Genomic DNA, 17084 nt, shown 5'->3' on the forward strand with positions numbered 1-17084 from the left:
CCGGCGCAGGCGCATTACGACGCCGGCTCGCGTGACCTGAGCGCTGTCGGCGGAGCGGGCGGTGGAAGCTTTCCACACCGGGGCCCAGGGGGTCGGCAGGCGGCGCAGGGAGGGGCCGTTCTGGGTCCAGAGGGCAGCGGGAGCAAGATGAAGCCGACCCTGGCACTGCTGTTGCTGGTGGCGGTGGCCTTGAGCGGCGCTGGAGCTCAGCCGGGCGGTCTACCGCCTGGGAAGAAGCTACGCATGGCCTACGCCACCGGGCCGTTGCTCAAGTTCCAGATCTGGTGAGTGCGGAGGCCTGTTGCGTTGCCCGCTGATTCCCCACCGTAAGCTGGCGCCAAGATCAGCCCCGGCCCGTCGCCGCCGCTGCCGCTTCCTCATTTCCGTGCTCTAGGGAGTTCAGGAAGCGGCGGCGGTTGGTGTGGGGAAGCGGCAAGAAATGTCACGACGGGGGAACCGACCCAAGTGGAAGTGCCGGGTGTGGTGGGGAGAAGGGGCGGGGGGAATTGGAATGGAGGCCGATCTTGAACTCTGGAAGCTGCGGGGAAAGGAGGCGGAGAGATGGTGGCGCTTGAGAGAAGCCGAGGAGGCGATGCAAATCTCTGCATGTCTCTGCAGATTGGCTCTTTTCTAGGGAAACCGGCTGGGACTTGGCGCCAGCTTCGGTGTTGGGTTGCTGCTAATATTAAGAATAACAGCAAGGAGATATTTATTGATTTGTTTGTTTATTTATTTTGTCAAACATGTATGAGATAACAGGTATAAGTATAAACATGGGCATGAACACAGGAAATGGGTACGACTAAATGGGGACAGTAAGACGGGGACGGTAGGTATGCTGGTATGCTTATGCATGCCCCTTTTGGACCTCTTAGGAATGCGGTGAGGGTCCACTTAGACAATTTAAGATTTAAGTTATGGAGGGGTTTGAGGATGTAACAACAGAGTCGGGTAGAGCATTCCAGGCACTCTGCTGCTGAAGTCATATTTTCTGCAATCGAGTTTGGAGCGGTTTACTTTGAATTTGTATCGATTGTCTGCCCGTGTATTATTGTGGTTGAAGCTGAAGTAGTGGCTGACAGGTTGTTGCAACAGACAATTTAGTGTACTACGCTTAGGTCAGACTTTAATCGGCCTGGTTCTAGCTTCTCCAAGCCCAAACTTTCAAGCCTGGTGGCATAAGGTATTCTATTGTGAGCAGTGGTGTGGAATATTCTTCTTGTGAAATACTTCTGGACTCGCTTGATTGTATTAATGTTTGCTATACAGTGTGGATTCTGTATATCTAGGATAGAATGGAGATGCAGGCAGGTGTGAGGCTACAAAAATACAATATTGTAATAGTTAGGAAGTACTAAAACCTTTGCCTTTCTCTCCCCTCCCCCAAGAATTATTGGCAAAGCAAACTCTCCTTCCTAATCAAGGCAAACTTGCCACATCCGTAGTATGCATATTAAACAGGCAAGATCCAGTTTTAAATAATCTCATTAGCCTTTCATTTACATTTCTGTAGATTACTGAGTATATTTTGAAATTATGCTAAAAGATGTGTGTGAAGTGAGCTTGGAATTAGATCAGATAAATACGGGGCAGCTATTTAAGAATTGGAAGGCCTTGAAAGTCAGAGAGGTAACTTTAAGTGCTTAATAGCACAACATGAGCTGGTGTTTTCTGATAAAAGAGTTGAGAACAGTACAGGTAGTCCTCAACTTGCAACCATTCATTTAGTGTCCAAAGTTACAACAGTACTGAAAAAAGACATGAAGAATTTTCATACTTGCAACTGTTGCAGTGTCCCAGTGGTCACCTGATCAAACTTCAGAGACTGACATGTATTTATAATGGTTGCAGTGTCCCAAGATCATATGAACTCCTTTTGCACCCTTCTGACAAGCAAAGTCAATGAGGAACCCAAATTCGCATAACAACCATGCTAGTAACTTAACAACCACAGTGGTTCACTTAACTGTGGAAAGAAAGGTCATAAAATGGGGCAAAACTCACTTAACTGTCTTGCTTAGGAACAGAATTTTTGGGCTCATTTGTAGTTGTAAGTTGAAGATTACTTGTAATATATAGTGCTGGAAAGTATCATTAGTATGGACTTTATGCCTTAAACCATTTTTGTCTCATATTACTTGCCTTCATCTTTTTCTTAGCACAACTGACAGTTTTACATTTAAATAGTATTTTCCCACTTATTCTGATGCTGTCCAAGGAAATCTTCAAGTTGTATATAAATTGTCAGATTGTTAAATTTTGTTAGCCCTTCTGTTGGAGGTTACTCTGGGCACTGATGATACAGCTGGATAGGATTTGACAGTGGGACAGCAGAATCATGCCAGCGTAATTTTCATCAGCTTGAAGGTAGATGAGTACATGTAGTCTTTGACACAACTGTTCATTTAGTGTCACTTCGAAGTTACAATGGCAATGAAAAAAGTGACTTATAACCATTTTTCACAGTTATGACCGTTGCAGTATCCTCATGGTCATATGACTTACACTCAGATGTTTGAGAACTAGATCATATTTGTTGATGGTTGCAATGTTCCAGAGTCATATGATCACCTTTTGTGACCTTCTGACAAGCAAAGTCAATAGGAAACCTAGATTCACTTAACAAATGTGGCAAGAAAGAGCGTAAAATGGGGCAAAACACACTTAACAAATTCCTCAGTTACTAATATAAATTTAGAGTTCAATTATGGTCATAAGTCGAGGATTATCTGTAATATAACTTGACAGTTTAGAAATGCCTAAAGTGTGATTACATACAGTGAATTTATTTGATTGGAGTGAGGATGAGGGATGCAGAAATTCAGAAATTGTAGAGAAAACAGAGTTGTCTTTAATCTGGTAATGTGTGGGTTGTGACTTTACAGTGAAAAAAGCAGTTAACTTGGGATAGTACAATGTTTCCCTGAAAATACGACAGGGTCTTATTTTCTTTTTACCTATGAAATATGGCTTGGGCTTTATTATGGGGGGAGGGTTTATTGTTTTGGGGTTGCCGGGCGGCTGCTCTCTTGCGAGTGGGCACCCAAAAAACCGGGGACAGCCTCATGGGCAAATGGCTATGTTGTGCTGTCGCAGCAGCGCAACACAACAGCCATGAAGCGACCACGCTCACGAGCAGCCACCTGGCAAACCCCCATTGCAGCTTGGCACAGAGCCATTCACTGGCCTAGGGGTATAGCCAAGCCATGTGAGTGCCTGTTCGCCGCTGCCCAGCTCCCGTGGTTTGGCGCCTTCCAAATGCCAGTGAATGGCGCTCTGCACGGCTGGAGAGGGGTTGCGCGAGTGACTGTTCCGCTCTTGCTCACCCACCTCCCAGCCTCACAATGCATGGCCCAGCTCTCATTACGGAGTCAGGGCAGCACCACCGCCGCCATCCCAGCCTGGCTTTTTCCACGGCTTCCAATCCAAGTCTTTCGGCAGTGGCCACTCTGGGCGCACGCTCTATGGTTGTATGCTCTGCAGGCAACTGGCCCACAACCATAGAGCATGCGTCCAGAGTGGCCACTGCCGGCTGCAAAGGGGGTTTGCCAGGTGGCTGCTCGTGAGCGTGGTCGCTTCATGGCTGTTATGTTCCGCTGCTGCGACAGCGCAACACAGCCATTCATCCATGAGGCTGTGCCTGGCTCTTTGGGAGCCTGCTCGCAAGAGAGCAGCCTCCCGGCAACACCCCTCTTCAGCTGGGCACAGCACTGCTCACCAACCTAGCGGTATCCCGAAGGCGCCAAGCAACGCGATCACTTTCCCCCCTGCATATAAGACCCCTGGACAACCCGCCACCTTCGAGATACTGCTAGGTTGGTGAGCGGTGCTCTGCCTGGCCGGAGGTGGCGGGTTGTCCAGGGGTCTCATATGCAGGGGGGGGGAGGTTATATTTTTTCCCACCAGAAAAATGTGACATGGCTATATTATGAGGACATGTCGTATTTTCAGGGAAACATGGTAGAAATGTTTGTAGATGGTTCTGCTCATCTTTTTATCTGTTTTCCTAGCTGCAACCTCCCCCCCAAATAAAAAACAAGTTAACTTAATCTTTGCTCAGTAACATATGGTTAGGAATGAAGCAATAAAATACAGGTTATTCAAATCAGGCAGTGCAGACTTACTCAGCTTACTCCTGAGTTTATATGCATAGAATTGACACAGCAATTGAATAATTCTAAAAACGGATAATTCTTGTCAGTAAGCATACTTAACATTTCATTTATATGTAGCGTTTCCCGTGGAATTGGATACCAGGGGTTGCCTAGATTTGCTAAACTACAGCTTTGAAGAAACTGAGCCAGGAGAGCCAACTGTGATGGGTGCTGGAGATATAATCCTCCACATATTGCTGAATTAAATGCTCTATTCTAAGAATTTTTTAGCCATCGGTTTTAGCAAAATATTTCTAAAATAGCAAAATTTTTATCATTCTTAAGGGTGAATATGAACTGACAATATATCTTTTAAAAATTTAAGTCCATACATACATACTTTTGGAAATGAGATTTCAACATTATGAATTACAAGTCTGAAACTAAACAAGCTAGATCGCCACTTAAATTTGATTAAAGATTTTGTGATTTTGAAATTTGAGAATATTTGTTTTTGTTCTGCCCTAGGTATCTTTTGATTCTTTTCTTAATTAATTGTCTTTTCTTTTTCCCCCATGAAGTGTTCAGAATTAAGAATATTTGTGCCTATTTCTTACTATTTTTAAACAAGCATTGTTATGTCTCTGATGAATCAGTGTTGCATCAGCATAACAAAACACATAGGAATTAAAGTAGGAAAACAGGAGATAATTTTAAAAAACAATTTCACATTAGTCTTTTAAGGTTTTTATTTTTAAAACAACCATTTAATAAAGTTTTTAAATAAATAATGTTATGTACAATTCCTTAGTCATAGCACTAAATAAGTCTTTTTTGTTTTATGCTGAAAGAGACTGGTTTACTACCAAAGCTGTTATTCTGATTTTTCCAATTGTTTCTTATCAAGATACTACAGGATTGTTGTACATTCAGATATAATATAGACACTGATTACTGAAAGACTTGTAACAAATTTTAATGTGAAACACTATGGAAGCAACAAAGTAATAATTTTATGTTACAAATGGTATTGCACAAAAAAATGTAATCTTGTTTAATTGCTGCTATTTTCTATTCTATTCATTTTTGCTAATATTTTAAAGGTCAAAGTATACTGGGTGGAATTAAAGTTAGCCATATAGTTTTGCATAGTGTGTATCTACATGCAGTATGTTAAATAAAAATACAGTATAAACTAATGTCACAATAAAACCATAAAATATCAGTATTAGTCATTTTCCAATATAATATAACGAGGGGAAACATTTCTACAACCTCAGTATAAATCTATATATCAAGCATTGTTCTATACAAAATCACGGGTAAAAGTGAGAAACATCTAGCAACTATTACCTATTAAAACACTTTTGGGGGATATTCGTTTTTTGTTTTTTCTCATTGCCAGTATTTTAATTATCTGCCTTAGAGTTCTAGAGCTTTTGAATTTATCAGAGTGGTATGGAGGAAAGGGTTGTGTGTGTATATGTATGTATAAAATACTCAATCACACCAGTACTAATTGTGATAAAAAACTTTTTGCAGTATTTCCTGAGGATACAGGCGGGTGTTTGAAGAGTACATGCGGGTTATTAGCCAGCGGTACCCAGACATCCGCATTGAAGGGGAAAACTATCTCCCCCAACCTATATATAGGTAAGTTAGTTCTGAGTTAAAATATGCTAAGCAATTTACCTTAGGTCTGTCAAACTTACAGCCTGCGGGGTGGATGCGTCATGCGCTTGGCCATGCTCGTGCCCAGTTTAGCAAAGGGAGAAAAACTCCCAATGCATCGTGATGCCGCCATGACGACACGAGTTTGACACCCCTGAATTACCTGAATGGATTGGGTGATATCAAGTTCTGTAATGTTAAGAAATCTCAAAAGCAATATTTGATTGCATTCTGGTTAAGTTTTAATTACTGGGTACAATATAATAATGTAACAATCTGAAAAGTAGTAAAATATCTATAAGCAAATAGCTAAGTTCAGAGAACACCAAAGACTCCATTTTTAAAGAATAATATTCAGCCATTGTTAATGTTCTTTAAAGTTTATGTGCAGCTTTTCAGATATATGGTAAAGCAAAATCCACTGGAATTCACATTGGCATGACATAACTTTTGTTTCTTTAGATTAGTTAAATTTATTTTATCCTACTCTGGTAATTAACTTATCTTTTTTTTTCTTCTGCCAGACATATAGCATCTTTCTTGTCAGTCTTCAAACTAGTGCTAATAGGCTTCATTATTGTTGGCAAGGATCCTTTTGCTTTATTTGGCATGCAAACTCCAAGTGTCTGGCAGTGGGGACAAGAAAATAAGGTACTATTTCTTAATAGCATTTTATTTTTTAATTGTGCTAGAAGCAGATTTTATACTATGTTTACTTAATTCAACCACATTACATGAGTATCCTCTTATAACATTTGAAACAATGTACTTTAAAAACATTACAAGCATAGTAATACAATTAAAACATCTTATTTAGGAATGAAAAAAAATGGGCTCAGAGATTTTTTGGCTGCAAGTAAGATTTGTTTGTGTGTATATATGTGTATGTATATGTATATATACATACAGTATGCCTATGTATTAGTCTTAACTCTGGGACTGCTTGAACAAGCCCCTATTTCTTGGCAATATTATTTGGAAGTGGCTTACCATTGTTCTCAGTAAGGGTGGAGATAGCATCCATGCATGGGTTGACACTGTCCGTGCTCTGATTGGACTGAGTCTGATTACTAATTAATTAACCACCATATAACCCGTCTCCATGAGTGGAAACACCCAGTTTCCGACTCATTCTATTCTGGGACGGTCGTGTTATCCTTCTTTTCTTTACCTTATTTGGTCAAAACTTTAATAGATTCAGAACTTTTGATTCTTAACAACAACTGTGAGTATCCTTGATCCAAACTTTGGGGATCTGGACGTTTGGGACCACAGGGCTGCTGCCCACAGGCCACGCACCTCCCCCCTGAACAGCACAAGGAGCAGTCTGCTCTCTCGCTAGTTTAAACGCCGCGCCTGGGAGGCAGAGAATAACGGACAGCGTGCACGGGCGGCATTTTCTTTCAAATCTGACAGCCACGAGACAGGGAGAGAGTCCTGAACGCCGCACAGCGGCTGGGAAGCGCACCGATTTCCGAAGCGGCTCCGACAGTGTGGGCGAGGCTGCCCTCGCTTTAAAAGAGCAGCAAGCCACAAGGGAGAGCCTAGGACGATTGCGAGTGCCCTGACAAGCTGAAAATTCGTAAGGGCATGCGAGCGCTTCTCTGCGAGGCTCAAAGCTGTTCTGAGAGACCTCAGCTGCTTTTTAAAAAGGCGCAAATGCCATTTTCAGAGGGGGCGGAGCCCAGAGTGCCCCAAAGATCTGCGGATGTCATTTTATGCCTTCCTTTGCTTTGGTGGCAGAATGGCCGACGATGGTATGCCTGAGCCCTCCTCAGGCACTGGCAGGGATGTCGCTGAATCTGACCCTGGTCTCCTTGCTACAGCAAAGGCCCCTCTTTCCCCTATTAGGGCAGCCCCATCTCAGGCTAAGACCTCCCACAAGAGCTATTCAGGCAGTAAGGGCTTAAAGACTAAGAGGGCATCCAAGGCCTCTTCCGACAGTAAGCACTCAAATACCTCCTCCCAACAGAAGGAGGCATGGGCACCATGCAACCAAGTCCCTTGCCGCCACTGCAGCTTGATTTAAATCCTGGTCCGTTTAGCCCAATGCTGCCAATTAACACATCGAGGCTTTGGGGGACCACTGGGCCTCATTTCCAAGGTGGGAGCGTGGAGGCCACCTTCACCCCGACTGTGGCTGGCCTTCACGCGGAACAGCACCTGGCTTCATTGCCAGCCTTGTATGCCCTGCAGCCATGCCAGCCATGCCCACTAGTTACCAGGACTTTATAGCGGAAGCTATAAAACAAGGAATTGCGGCTGGACTAAAGCAGAGAACCTCGGGACCTCAGGCTGAGGCCCCCCAGGTCACATCCTGAGCAGGGGGGGCGTCAGCACCTACAGCTCTTTCCCAGCTACCAGAACCCGACCGCAGCCCTTCCCCCACCTTGGAAGAGGGCAAAATCAGGGAAGCCAACCTGTGCCAGCATGCATTTTTTGGCACCCAACAACAAAAAGGTTATAATTGATATAAGAGTGTTTAAAATTCTATTTAACGTCTTCAAAATTAGAATTTAATTTTAAAATTTTAATACTTTAAAATAAATAACTGAATGAAGAATGGGTTGAAGTTTAATAACTTGGTCCTGGTTATATACTTTCTTTGAGGAAAGTGTATTTTTAAAGTGCTTCTTTAATGTTTGACTAAAAATTTCCGAGCCATCTTGGTAAGATTTATATCATCTCATCCTTAAATAATACTGAACAAATGCTCATTAAGTATTATTAGGGCTGTAGCAGAATATTAATAAGCAGATTGTGAAACTATAAGTTTTTTTAATGGAGCTTTTGTTAGACACACACACACACACACACCACACACACACACAGTATTTATATATTGCATTTCTTAGGTTGCTTTTTTGTTAAAATTTTATGTTCCAGTGTTATTCATAAGTTGTTTTTTTCTAAATATAAATGATTTTTCTAATATAAAAATAGCAAATCAGTAAATCTATTAAAGAATAATAAACAAGTATGCATAACAGATATTGCTATGTATTTAATTGGGGAACTCACAAATATGTTATATAACATATTGTGTGATTTAATAACTGATAAATGCTCTTTTTAGGTATATGCTTGTATGATGGTTTTCTTCCTGAGCAACATGATTGAGAACCAGTGTATGTCAACAGGTGCATTTGAAATAACATTAAATGGTAAGTTTTCAATATTTTTTGTCTCCCATTAAGTTTAAAATTGACTTTATGTATCCGTATAAGACATAGATTGGAAACAAACCTGATTTGAGGGGACTTTATTTGTTAAGAATTTTATCAATATATAAATGTCATTTGATACTCAAGATCAGACATCGATTTTCTAAAGATAAAAAGAACCTCTTTGGATCTGAGCCTAAACTTTCACAAAACTAAGATTATTTTACTTATTTTGTTTATTACATTTGTATCCTAACAGTGAAATAATGTTAGTTATGGTCTTCTTTAGATTAGTAAGGTCATTTCATTTGAATTTAGAGAGCAATCAGTTTGTATTTCTCATTTTGAAAATTCTCAAATAAGATAAGGGAATTGGAGGGGGTTTTTCATGCATGTATTTTGTACTGAACTAATGTTTTAAAAATGGCCGTGTGTTTTCAAGAGCCTGCTTAAAGTTGGTTGAGAATTTATGTCTTATCATTTGATATTAAAAAGAAACAAATGAAATTAAATATAAATAAATATTGGTTTTACTTTTCAAAACTTTAATTTCTTACTCTCAATGTTTTGAATCATTAACAAAAGGAGTAGCTGTTTGAATTTGTAGTTTCAGATACTCACTGAAATCCCAAAATCTTCATGAATGATATAGTTAACTACAGAGTAACTAGAACAACAATACTGAGATTTTGCATATTGTCTCTTCCAGGCTTTCTGAGAATACGTTTTGTTTGCAGAATTGCAATGTTTATATTTTCTGTGGATTTTTCAGCATTGTGAAATTCTTGCTTGGTTTAGAAGGGACCAGCTTGTATCCATAGATTGCATAAGCATTTTGAATGTAGGTAGCTATAAAAGCTGTTTCTTCACCTTATATATTTTACTCTTTTTTACCTATGCTTTTTAGATGTCCCTGTGTGGTCTAAGCTGGAGTCTGGGCATCTTCCTTCCATGCAGCAACTTGTTCAAATCCTTGATAATGAAATGAAACTCAATGTGCATATGGAGCAAATGCCACATCATAGATCATAGCCCCATTCATCAGTACTGAAAACTTCTTGTAAGTTTTTAAAATGATTAATTTGTTTGATATGTGTGTGTGTGTATATATGTATCATACAATTATTTAATATTAGTTAAAGCATTTAGCTGATCAAGAAGGAGTATTTGGAATTTGTTGACAGTTAGATCTTTCCTTCTGACCATATTCTATACCTATCTAGGATATTTAAGTAGTGAAGTAGAAGAGGGATCCTCAAACCCCAGGGTGCAGACAGGCACTGGCCCGCAGCCTGCCAGGAACCTGTCCACGCAAGCGAGTGAAGCCCCATTTGCACATGTGTGAGAGCTAGGCAATGTATGAAATCACACCTCCCGGTCTGCTTAAAAATCACCCTCTGTGGAGCTGGAACCTGGTGCCAAAAAGGTTGAAGGATGCTGAAGTAGAGTCTGCTTATGGAGAAATCCTTAATTTTGGGGGGGGGGGTGTTAATCCTTTTTATTGAATATCTTTGAGCTTGCTTTATGAGGCTATCTTGTAACTTGTTCTGTTTTGATTTATTTTACTTTCAGACATTAAGTGATACTTTCGAAAGGCAACATGAATGAAATAAATGAAGGTCTGTACTGAAGACAGAAAGCTGTTGGTACAGACTGGATGGTCTACTTGTCTTCATGTTGTACCTTCTGAACATCTTAATGCAAGATCCCTTTCAGTACTGGTATGTGTCCAAGAACTGCACATTCAAGGAGTGCAATAACACTGTATAGTTTTTTTAAAGTAATTTAGCCAGTTCAGTTTTAGAAAAAAAAATGCAGGTATTACTTGATTGCAATTTTTTGCATTTGATTAGATCCAGACTAAGTTGCATTTCAGACCTATTAAATTTAATGTGGATTAAATGCAACCAGTGGAGTCTTGATCTAACTCTTATATTCATGTCTATTAAGGTGGCAAAATTAGTTAATATTCTAATATTTCCCTGGGAAAAAGTCATTTGCTTTATGTGGCCTTTATAGAATATTTGTGATTTAAATCAATCTTGAGAAGTACTGGCTGTCTTTTAAACTGGTTTGGATAATTGGTGGCTGCTGAACAATACTGATTTGGTTATGTAAGTTTTGTATATTTTCAGAGTATATTGCTGAGTGAATGGTGCATTGTAAAATTAAATTATATAAACAAATTATATGCAGAGTAACTACCTTCTACGTCATGACTTCAGAAGTCCAAGTGATGTTCAGATTCCCTCAACAATTTGAAGTCTCTTTCATGGCCCAAATTGTACGATCAAGTAGTCGGCCTTTATGCTGTCAAAAATATGAACTAAGTAAACTAATTTAAATAAAGAAATTTCATTTACTGTGAGTAAATCAGCTTAAATCACTTCATAAACTTGTCTGAATAATATATTGAAGAAAGAAGCAAAAATTTCATATACATTATCGATGTTTGGAATTTCCCTTACATAATATTTGGCATTACTTGAAACATATACATCCAAAAAGTAATCCCACTTTTTAAAGGATAATATTTTTAGACCACACGTTGAAAAATAAACAATATTTTGAACTGTGTGAACTTTTAATTTAATTCATTGAAGAAAAGGTTTTCATTGAGTAGTTTATTTTCAACAAAATATACTCTGGCTCCAGCCACAATTCTTTCAATTGTGCTGCAGCCTCTATTGGTTCCCAATTTTTGAGTAACTGATCAAATACATTTGTAGTAACAAATAAGGTTAAAAATGTAGAAAAAAGGGTTGTACTTTCCATTTATAATGTCCTACGTGTATATAAACAGTTTGGATTCAGAAAGCATATAATCATAGATGGACTTGCAATTAATTTGATTTGCTAAGTTGTGAATTTGCATAACTTCTTACATGGGTTTAAGGTTCTTCTGAGTTCTTGTTTGGAGATATTTTAAGACTTGTTTTGTTACACTGAAATGCTACAATAGCACAGAAAGAAAAAAAAGTATAATCTATGATAGTCTATTTCTAAGGCCAATTTAAGATCTAAAATTTGGATATTTTGATCTTCCAGAACTCTGTCTAATAGAATAATAAAGGAATAAATAAAACATGCTAAATCCTAGTAATTATAATCTGCAAATGTAACACCTAAAAAGTCAAATCTTACTTGAGTTGAGTTTAACTCAACATATCAATGGTATTTTTTCCACAACTATACTGAAATGGTTTGCCATTTGTGTCTTTTGGGATTTGTTTGTGACTTTCTTGGCCTTTCATGTTGGTCCTCCAAGTACTAATCATATCTGATCAACATAATCCTGTAGATAGCAAACAACACCTAGATACCTATTTCAAATTTGTCTCTTGTGATTTCTGGCAAATAATTTATTATTATTTGGAAGTCCAGGAGAGCACAACTTGCTATTTGGTTGTTAATTATTACTCTTATGGTTAACTTATAATCATAATTAAATCAACTTTTAGTTTAAAAGTTGGTGGTGATGAAGAGTTCCATTCCGCAATGCAATAATTTCAATATTGTTATTGTTATTTGTGTCATATGCCACCTGACTCCAAAAGTCTGGGTAGCTCACAACTTAATAACAAAATAACAAATATACAATCAACAATAAATAAGATGGTGAATAACAAACATGTAACATACTCAACATGGAAATCTAACCATCTTAACTCAAAGTCTGGGAACCTTAAACTGCCACTTCTTAAGATTGTATGTTGCTTCCGAACTTTTTCAAGTTTGTCTTTTATAGCTGACATTTGGTTTCCCTATTCCAAAGTATAATGTGATCTTATTAATTAGCATTGTTCAGTGGTATCTTCTGGAGGAAAACTATTCCCCTCTCCACTCAAATATCAATTTACATTAGGAAACATCTAGAGCAGTGGTTCTCAACCTGTGGGTCGGGACCCCTTTGCGGGTCGAACGACCCTTTCACAGGGGTCACATAAGACCACCGGAAACACATATTTTTGAAAGAATACAGAAAACATAATAATTTTATGGTTTGGGGACCACCACAACATGAGAAACTGTATTAAAGGGTCACGGCATTAAGAAGGTTGAGACCCACTGATCTAGAGCTGATGTGTGACAAAATTAGTTTGAGGTTTGGGATAGAAAATAAAGCTTTCCCCAGCAAAAGGGTATTGCACACTGGTGTCTCCAAAGCAAAAGCATTGACATGATGGGTCCCCTTATTTTTAAGAATAGAGTGGATATTTGCAGTAGCCCTACTTTGATAAACATCAGTTACAGGTAGTGCTCAACTTATGGTCACAATTGAGCCCCAAACTTCAGCAAAACAGTTGTTAAATGAATTGTGCCTCATTTATTAGCTTTCTTGCCACAGTTGGTTGTTAGTATTGTAAGTTAGTATACAATTGTTAAGTAAATTGGCTTCTCCATTAACTTTGCTTACGAGATCGCAAAAGGTAAAATCACGTGACCCCAGGACATTGCAACCGTCATAAATAAATGGCAATTGCCAAGCATCTGAATTTTGATCACATGGCCCCAGGGATGCTGCAATGTCTGTAAGTGTGGAAAATGGTCGTAAGTCACTTTTGTCAGTGTTGGTCACTAAATGAGTGGTTGTAAATTGAGGACTGCCTGTAGTGTTGCAACTATTAGTTCTGACTTCTTACATAGTTGCACAAGCTTTGCAGATACTTGTTTCTACTCTTACTACAAAATTAATTCCTTGTAAAAAGCTGTTTTTAAAATAATTTTCAATTATGAGGTGCTCCTGGAGGTGGATGCTCGGAGAACTGGGTTGTTTTCCTTGCAGACATTCATAATGTTATCAGTTTGGGTAATGAAACATCTGAAGAAAACAACCAAGCTCAGAGGTACCAACACCCTTCCTTTCAACCCTGAGCTACAAATATTACCCTTGATTGTAAAAATTATGTTTTCAAAAATAAAGTTCTGACACCTAGACACATTGACTGACAGTACAGCAAACATTAATGAACAACGTGTTTACTTATTTGCCATATATCTACAATATTTTAGTAGATTTTGAATGGGGGGGGTGACAACAATAAAATTGCAGAATGATTGAGATTCTACCTCAACCACAAAACAAATAAAAAAATCCAAACAACCAGCATGGAACAAGAACTAATTAAAACTATTTAAAGATATGAAGAAATAATAAAAACAAATTTTGATGGATATATTGATCACCTCATTTTCAAACTTCAAGGATTTTATGAAAATCAGCAGTTCCAATGATATATATATATATATATCTTATATATATATATATATATATATAATATATATATATTATATATTAATATATATATATATATATATATATATATATATATATATATATATATATATATTTAAATCTACTTAATTCAGGTCAGTTATGATGGAAAATTCATAATGGTCTGTGGATTTCTAACCCTTTTGGTTTTGTTCAGTATATGTAATGCCTACTGTAAACTCTGTGAGAAAGACTTAGTTTGAAATACATTTGGGATTTTTGTCTTATTTTAAATCAGGATTAAGTATTGCTTGACATATATACCACACATGTTTATGTGATATGTTCAACATGGTGTATTTTTTAAATTAGTGTGCCATAACGTTTGCTCAACTAATAACAGATATTTCTCTGCATCCTCAAATATATTTTGTTATTGCTATGGAAATTATTGGTTTGGTCATAGGATATATAGTAATGTATTTAGGTTTCTGTAATATTCCCACTCTCATTATTTATTTCATTCAGAATACATATCTTTTTCTCTTGTTCCAAATTTAAACTTCTCATTTTTTTCAAATTCTATGTAATACATCATTGTAAATCTCATCTCAGGGAAGAAATAAATATATAAAGCTTAACCACCATAGCCAATCAAAATAGAATTCTGCTTTTATATATAATCAACTTTATATTTTACTATATATCGAAACTGTTGGACTTCAATAAAACCTAAGTCTTTCATACGGCTTAGGCCCTTTTAATTCAGTTTTATGTACATTTATGTGTGTCTGGGGTTAATCTCATTGAAAAATAAACCTGAAAGAACTCCAAATTTACATGTACTGATATAGTGTGTGTGACTTTGGAATGAAAATGTTAAATTAGGTGCTATTAATTGTACTAAGAATTTGACATTCAAAATAGAAGATTGTTTCCACACTATATTTTCATAAAATTGCTGTAAATCTTAAATACTAGAAACCCATGATCTGTTTGGTGCATTGTTTCAGAGATATTTCCTTATCTAAACAGAGGAAACAGAACGACCAAGGTCAAAAACAAAGGAAATGGAAGTGAATTTCCTGTCAGTTTGACAGTCGCTGACTGGTCTCCAGCAGTTGATGAGGGGATTGGCCTACCCGGTATCTGGAGGGCTAGGGAAGGACTGTTCTGCTTGATCTCAGTGGCCAAAGGAATAATTTATCTAATTTAATTAGCCAGCAAGAGGGCTAGGGTGCAACTGGTCTACTGAACCTCCAGGTGGCGTCACAGCAGCACTGACGCAACAATATGCTGAATCTCAATCCTATGGAAGTCATGGGTTTCTGATTTATGCCCATTCTGTAATTTAGCCCTTTGAGGTACATGGTTCAACAAGTGCTGCTCTGTGATGCATAATTTTGCCTAGTTAAAGTTACAAAACATGATAATTTTAATAGTATATATATCATTTACCTTTTGTTAGAATATTTCTAAAGTGCATGATTGGCATATTAGAGCAAGGTATCACATGTTTAGTTTTGCCTGTAGGAAATAATACATAAATATATTCCTGAAAGTCTCCTCCTGCTAACTCTGCAAGATGTTGGTGCAGATTTCACCAACCTATTGGTTTCCAAATACACAGACTATAGCTCCTGTCACCCTGCCACCCAAATGTTAGAGCTTACTGGTCAGAAGTTAAGATAATGTAGCACCTATAGTAGGCACATATAAAGCTGTTGTAATTAGTTACTCTTAAAACAAATAGAAGCTTCAAGCTATAAAAGCTTGACAAAGCTGTGTTAATTGCTTTGAAACAACCCAAAAGTACAGACTCCTTTAAATAGTGTTTGCAGAGCTATTACTGCATCTCTTTTGGTGACCATTAATGAGAAGATTGGTGATATCTATCTCAAAATAGCTGACATAAAATCTGAAGCTGCAATAATTGTAAACTTAATGAATATATTGTTTGAATAGAGGATAAGTTAGTGTTAGAATTAAGACAGTTGAACCATTCCATGTGATTAACTAAATATAGCAGTCAACTACATCTGTCTCTATGCTATAAATCCCCATTCTCAAATGTGTATTCCTATGTATTGTTTCCCCTCTTCCTTGAGTTTAGGGAGCTAAGTATAACTTTTTAAATTCCACATAGATGGTTTTTCAACTGAGTACTTGATTTTGTTATTATTTATCATTTCTTATCTCCCTAAATTTAACATTGCTCTTTCAGATTGTAACAACCTTAGAATGCCATATGTGAGCATAATTTAGGGTCTTTTCTAAAAATAATCTGTTTGCTTCAAACTTGCCAGTTTTTTCTCCTTATATCGTATTAAAATATTTTAAAAGTGCTGTAAAATTCCAGTTGTTTCTCCCTTTGTTTATAGTTACTAAGATAAATCTTAAAGGATATTATTTGAGGGGCATGAGAAAAATGTTTTACACATTGTATTTTATGTTGCACCTTCTATTTATGTGCCACAACTTTCTTTATATTATATTTGACTGCTTCTTAGTAGTGTGCTTTTATTTCAAGGAAATACTGTACTACATAATCTCTCCTAGCCAAAGTGTGCTCATATGTTCATTCAGGCAAGGGAATTTTATCTCAATTAACTTTTCTCTGCACAGAGAAAATCTTTCTCACAACCATTTATTTCTGTAACTTTCCGTTAACTTCTGAATGTATCCATTCTGCACTCTTCTTTCAATCTATTAGCTTATTCTCAAGGTCCAGCATTACAAAAAAAATGGGCTGGATTTAATAGATCAACCCTAATAGTAGGTTCTATTTAAAAAACACTTACATTGCATGAAGTACCTTTTAATTCTTTCAAAATGTCTCACTTAAAAAAGTAGTTTCTCAGTACAAGCTGCTGAATACAGGTAGTCTCAAATAGCATTTGAGGTAGGTAGAGATCAGGTAGAGATTTGTAAATCATAATC

The 17084-nt window shown here is 37.6% G+C and overlaps 1 protein-coding gene across 1 annotated transcript; it reads left to right on the forward strand.

The window, feature by feature from the left end:
- Positions 1 to 44: 44 nt before the first annotated feature.
- SELENOT (selenoprotein T) lies at positions 45 to 10829 on the forward strand. The gene is made up of 6 exons (XM_032224792.1): positions 45 to 284; positions 5637 to 5747; positions 6290 to 6416; positions 8842 to 8929; positions 9837 to 9989; positions 10502 to 10829. The coding sequence occupies exons 1-5, from the start codon at positions 148 to 150 to the stop codon at positions 9959 to 9961; spliced, it is 588 nt and encodes a 195-aa protein (XP_032080683.1). The 5' UTR covers positions 45 to 147; the 3' UTR covers positions 9962 to 9989; positions 10502 to 10829.
- The last annotated feature ends 6255 nt before the right edge of the window (positions 10830 to 17084 follow it).

The sequence above is a fragment of the Thamnophis elegans genome, chromosome 10 (assembly GCF_009769535.1).
Source record: "Thamnophis elegans isolate rThaEle1 chromosome 10, rThaEle1.pri, whole genome shotgun sequence".
Taxonomy (NCBI): domain Eukaryota; kingdom Metazoa; phylum Chordata; class Lepidosauria; order Squamata; family Colubridae; genus Thamnophis; species Thamnophis elegans.